At 54.1% G+C, this 6,131-nt stretch overlaps 1 protein-coding gene across 2 annotated transcripts in view; it reads right to left on the minus strand.

Moving 5' to 3' along the window:
* Positions 1 to 6,131, minus strand: part of tle2b (TLE family member 2, transcriptional corepressor b) — a 38,047-nt gene extending 31,916 nt beyond the window's left edge. For both annotated transcript variants that reach the window (XM_084692570.1, XM_084692569.1), the window contains exon 1: positions 6,024 to 6,131. In XM_084692570.1, the coding sequence (XP_084548696.1) occupies positions 6,024 to 6,047 (24 nt within the window). In that variant the 5' untranslated portion in view covers positions 6,048 to 6,131. The remainder of the gene's footprint in view (positions 1 to 6,023) is intronic.

Consider the following 6,131-nt stretch of genomic DNA (forward strand, 5'->3'; position numbering starts at 1 on the left):
GCTAGAAATTTACACACCCACTTTCCCTTATACCCTCCCAGCAGCGGTAATCTGCATTTTTACTCAAGTGCGTTGCCTTTGTAAATACGGTGTTGTCTTTACCCGCTATTTCACGCCTGAAATGGGCGCAATCCGGTTCGTAAATGAGGCCCACGGTGTGGTCACTGTCCCCGGATCAAATACAAACCCCACAACATGGCAGGTTGGTTTAGGTGCAGTTTTATGGGCACATAAGCACTATTGCTTGTAAAAAGGGCAATGGCACAAAAAAAGATTTGATCGGCAAACAGGAAAACTCTCCGACCCTCCGACTCTATCCCTCGTCTCCCCCTTGACCCACTCCAAACCCCCCTCCCTCCACTCTTGCCCCACCCCCTCCTCTTCGCCCCCCACCTGGTCCTGGGCTAGCATCGGGAGGCTAGCTCGTAGGTGCTGGGGGGCTGGATAAAAGATTGGCGGTTTCAGTGGGGGCTTAATTAGTCTAGACAACCAAAATTCAATTAGATTTCAATTAGACTAACGATGGAGGTCACTCACTCTGTGGGCTCTCCAGTAATTAAGCTGGGGTGGGGGGGTTGGGTGGGTGTGTTTGCCAACAGATCCCCCCCTGACCTTCATTTACACTGCCACAGCTCAAACACACGGTGGAGGGAGGGAGGTTGTGGTGGTTGTGGTTCCACAGACTGCTGCGTGAGGTCAACAGGGGCTCTCTCGCCCAGCCTGGCTTAGCTGCTAGTAATACTGACAGCATCATCAGCTGCTGTAGCTACTACCTGCACACACACGGCACACACACGGCACACACACGGCACACACACGGCACACACACGGCACACACACGGCACACACACGGCACACACACACTGACCAGAGCGCTCAGGGCAGCTCAGGGTGTGAGGACTGAGGAACGAAAGCCTCGGCCTGATGTATCAAATGTAAACGTGAAAAACGTGTCGTCAGCTTGTCAGCCTGATCCTCCATGTCCTCCCCTGGGGGGGGGGGGGGGGGGGGGGGGGGGGCACCTCACGGCCCCCCCGGGGGGCAGGGGCCCCCAGCTTAGTAAGACGTACACCCTTAATACAGTGTCTGTTGTCCTTGACCAGGGACGGGTGGGCTGTGCGTGTGTGTGTGTGTGTGTGGGAGGGGGGTTGTGGGACAGATGGCGGCCCAGACTGTGTGGGCCTGGGTCCTGGAGAACCCCAGCCAGGACTGCAGAGCCAGGGAGAGGGGGGGGAGGAGAGAGGGGGGGGGAAGAGGGGTGGTTGCTCCATGTTGGTGTCAGACAGCATGGGGGATTCACAAACCCCAAACTGATCCGGTTACTGTAGGGGAAGGAAGGGGGGGGGGATGGGGGGGAGGGAGGGAAAGGGGGGAGGGGCACAGACTGCCATGTGGGGCCAGCAGTCAATCACAATTTGGATGGGCAGGCGTGGCCCGGCTAGGAATTAAGAGGGATTATCTATGGGGGGGGGGGGGGGGGGGGCAGGAGATCACATAACAGGACAGAGATGCCCAGGATCAACCCTCCTCCTAATCACCATCAGCCTGTCTGTCACTGGGGGAAATATTCCATTTCAGCGTGTTTTTCCACTGGTGCATGCTGGGAGGGCTGCACAGACACACGAGGGAAAGACTGGGACGGAACCTCTCTCTCTCTCTCCACACACACACAGTGTCGCTCTCTCTCTCTCCAAATACACACACACACACACACACACAGTGTCGCGCTCCCTCTCTACACACACACACACACACAGTGTCGCTCTCTCTCTCCACACACACAAACGCTGTCTTGCTGTCTGTCTTCCTCACTCTTCCACTCCCTCCCTCTCTCTCACTCCTGTTCTCCACCTCCCTCCCTTTTCCCACTCTCTCCCTCTTTTGTTATCCCTCTCCCCCTCTCCCTCTCCCTCTCCCTCCCCCTCCCCCTCCCCCTCCCCCTCTCCCTCTCCCTCTCCCTCTCCCTCCCCCTCTGTCCCTCTCAGTCAGGGGACAGAGACATTGAGCAGAGTATGAAATAATCATCTACTTGTGAAATATTTAGGATGGAGGCACATGAATAGATGAATACAACCAACAGTGGGAGGGAGGAGAAGTGTCAGAGCTCTCTTCCATGTTGTAGACATTGTACGTGTGCGTGCGTGTTTGTGTGTGTGTGTGTGTGTGTGTGTATGTGTGTTTGTGAGTGTGTGGGCGCTCAACAGGGACAGATCACTTGTTCTCTCTCATAACACCTCGCCTTACATCTCGCTCTCCTCCCCCTCCCCCTCCTCCAAATCTCCTTTTCTCAATTATCATCTGTCCATCTCTTCCTCAGCTCTCCTCTTCTCTCAGCCCATTCCCTCTGCTCTCCTCTCACCTCCTCTCCTCTCATCTCTCCTTCTCATCTCTCCTCTCCAGGGTGTGCAAGTCAGAACAATGTGATAGCTAGGAGAGTCAGACCATGGCAAGGGTAGAGCTTTGGGCCATCTAGAGCTGGAGATGAGGGGGGGGCGGCACACCCTAGACCCCTGAGACGACTCCCAGTCCCTCCATCACTCCACCATCACCTCTCTCCAAACCCCGTCGCCTCCACCCGCCCCCTCCTTCCTCCCACCCCCCACAGAGGCCGCCCTGCCGGTCGCTGACAATGAAAGGCCATTTCACCAAGTCGTGTCTCCATTGTGGGGGGGGGTGGCAAAGCCAGCGCCATCCAATACTGGATTAGAACTGAAGGAACTGGCAGAGAGGAGAACCTGGAGTCTGTCCAATCCCCCACCAGAGAGAGAGAGAGAGAGAGAGAGAGAGAGAGAGAGAGAGAGAGAGAGAGAGAGAGAGAGAGAGAGAGAGAGAGAGAGAGAGAGAGAGAGAGAGAGAGAGAGAGAGAGAGAGAGAGAGAGAGAGAGAGAGAGAGAGAGAGAGAGAGAGAGAGAGAGAGAGAGAGAGAGAGAGAGAGAGAGAGAGAGAGAGAGAGAGAGAGAGAGAGAGAGAGAGAGAGAGAGAGAGAGAGAGAGAGAGAGAGAGAGAGAGAGAGAGAGAGAGAGAGAGAGAGAGAGAGAGAGAGACAGAGAGACAGAGAGACAGAGAGAGAAAAAGAAAGAGAGAGAGAGACAGAGAGAGAGAGAGAGAGAGAGAGAGACAGAGAGAACAATGGCTTGTTCTTGAAGTTTGAGAGGAGAGTGGAACTCGATCGAGGCGTCCGTAATCGACCTCAACCCGTTTGCCATCCGAATCGTCTGGCCGCGTTCAAAAACCCTCGCCAGCGTCGAACCCCAGATGTAGAAGGAACCGAGGTGAACGCAGATGTACACAAACAGAACCGCCAGCGTGAGCTGCTCCCTGCGCTCTCGACGCCTCACCCTGCCCTCATTAACTTGAACATATGCGATTTGTGCAGCCAGATATATTTGGCGTTCGTTTTTGTTTACTTGGCTGTGATGACAAAGCGTTACCCTTTCAGGGCTGGAGGACTGAGGGGCTTCACGCGGAAGATAACGCCCAGGCGGGGGTGCTGAGGAGTGGGACTCAGGAGACCCTGAAGGGACCCGGAGCCAAGCTCGACCACGGAGGAGAGACGGCCAGTTATTAGAAAGGGGAAGTTTCAAAAGAACGCTTTATCACTTCTGAATATTCAAAAGGGATTATAGACTGTGTGGATAGTCAGCTGCGGCAAAACTGGAATAATCCAGAATCCTAAACCGACACACACACACACACACACACGTTTGTACTGTACGTGTGCCTACGCGCGCGCACACACACACACACTCCAACCTGCTCCCATTAGATCAGCTTCACCACATTTCTTATCTGCTGTCTTAGACACCAACTATCACAACAAACTGTGGGGTGCCTCCTGAGATCCCCAACACACACACACCCTAAGACAGCATCAGCCTTCTGCCTGTGACCAGAGCCCCTGCGGGCAGTGTGTGTCCACTCTGTCACCCCCCCCCCACACACACACACACACACACACCCTCCCTCCCTCCCAGGGTGCTTGCTTCGCAGCGCTTGAAACTTTTGCGTTTCGTAACTGTGGAAACATTGGGGTGTGTCGGCACAGGCTGGCTTAATGTTGTTGTTGTTGGCACGGCCGTTCTCATCGCTCCTCCCCCTTCCTCCTCCACCATACCCCCCCTTCCTCCTCCACCATACCCCCCTCTATTCCTGCTCCACCATACTCCCCCCCCCCCCTCTCAGATAACCCCATCCACCAAAAACACAAAAATCCTGTGGAACCAATTACTTCACTTCTCCTGACTGCGCGCCCTCGCAAATCAGCTGTTAACCCTTTCCTGGGAGAAGCGGGCGACAAATAACAAAAGTCCGACCGTGTCTGGAGTTCTGTATACTTCCTGGTTCCGACTTCCTGACAGGACACAGCAGCCCCAGATCCCAGGTCTTCGTCAGGGACAGAGAGATGGTTACGTGGTCTGACATGTATGACTGATCTGGCCTTGAGATAATGACATTCATGCAGGGCTCTACCATCGAATAACCTCCCACAACATATTTAGGTGTGGAAGGGTGGGTATAACTCAGTGATTGCAGATCAGGAGGAAACAGGTTAAAATCCCCCCCCTGCAAGTCTCTCTGGATGAAAGCAGGTGATGATTACATTAAATTATATACTGCACCAACTGATTCTAGAGGGTTTGTCCGTATGGAAACATGGCACAAACACCTGTGTTTGTGTGGCCTCGCGCGTTTCCCCCAGCGTCAGAGACAAAGTTCCAGTGGCGGGAGTAGGTATCGATCCAGTCGAGTTGGACTCCCTTCAGTGTCAGATTGAACTGTATCGCAGACACTGTACGGGGGGAGTGGAATGTGATTGCGGTGAGAGAAGGAACTCCATTTTTCACATCTCTCAGTCATATTAGCGTCTCTCTCTCTCTCCTTCTCTCCCTCTCTGTCCCTCTCTCCATCCAGTGTATTAGGGCTCTCTCTCCTTCTCTCCCTCTCTCCATCCAGTATATTAGGGCTCTCTCTCTCTCCTTCTCTCCCTCTCTCTCCCTCTCTCCATCCAGTGTATTAGGGCTCTCTCTCTCCTTCTCTCCCTCTCTCCATCCAGTGTATTAGGGCTCTCTCTCTCTCCTTCTCTCCCTCTCTCCATCCAGTGTATTAGGGCTCTCTCTCTCTCCTTCTCTCCCTCTCTCCATCCAGTGTATTAGGGCTCTCTCTCTCTCTCCTTCTCCCCCTCTCTCCATCCAGTGTATTAGGGCTCTCTCTCTCTCTCCTTCTCCCCCTCCAGTGAATTAGGGCTCTTTCTCTCTCCCTCTCTCTCCCTCTCTCCATCCAGTATAGTAGGGCTCTCTTTATCTAATGGACGCCCCCCACCCCCCCAGAACATGTCATTCATAATTCCTTGTGATACAGTATGGGCTAGGAGGAGGAGGAGGGGGGGACTCCATTGACCCATTTCCACCGCATGACAGACAGCCTGACAACAGACCTGATCACTGCCAGCGAGCCCTTGACTCTGTCCTCCCTCCCTCACACACACACACCATGCAGGTACTACCAGGACCGTATCGGGGGGGGGGGGGGGGGGGGGGCTTTCTAACATGCTCTCCATGGTGATCCACTGTAAACACACACACTCATCCATACAAACACTCTCATACACAACAGATGAGTTGGAGTGACCCTTGGGTATACCACCCACACTACCTGTCTACAGCCCCTCACAAGCACCTGGGTGAGGCAGACAGGGGACAGAGTGGCGTGTGTCTGTCTGTCTGTGTGTGTGTGTGTGTGTGTGTGTGTGTGTGTCTGTGTGTGTGATGTAAGCAGGGTGATAAAAAGAGGGAGAGAAAGAAAGGGACTGAGATGGACAGAAAGAAACAGACAGAGATAAAATGAGGGAGGGAATGAGAGCAAGATAAATAGATAGAGAGGGAGAAAGAGAGAGACAGACAGACACAGAGACAGAGAGAGAGAGACAGAGAGAGAGAGAGACAGAGAGACAGAGAGACAGAGAGAGAGAGAGAGAGAGAGAGAGAGAGACACACAGCAAGGGAGAAAGCAGAGAGGACACTTACCGGATGTCTGCCCTGAGGGTACATGATCCCAGGAGAGGAGACGAGGGCCGTCCGTGTGACAGCCAGGTCACTCCTCTGACCCTCCACTCCTCCACCAGCCCCTCTCCC

The sequence above is a fragment of the Hypomesus nipponensis genome, chromosome 26, assembly GCF_054491055.1.
Source record: "Hypomesus nipponensis isolate SF chromosome 26, ASM5449105v1, whole genome shotgun sequence".
NCBI classification, from domain to species: domain Eukaryota; kingdom Metazoa; phylum Chordata; class Actinopteri; order Osmeriformes; family Osmeridae; genus Hypomesus; species Hypomesus nipponensis.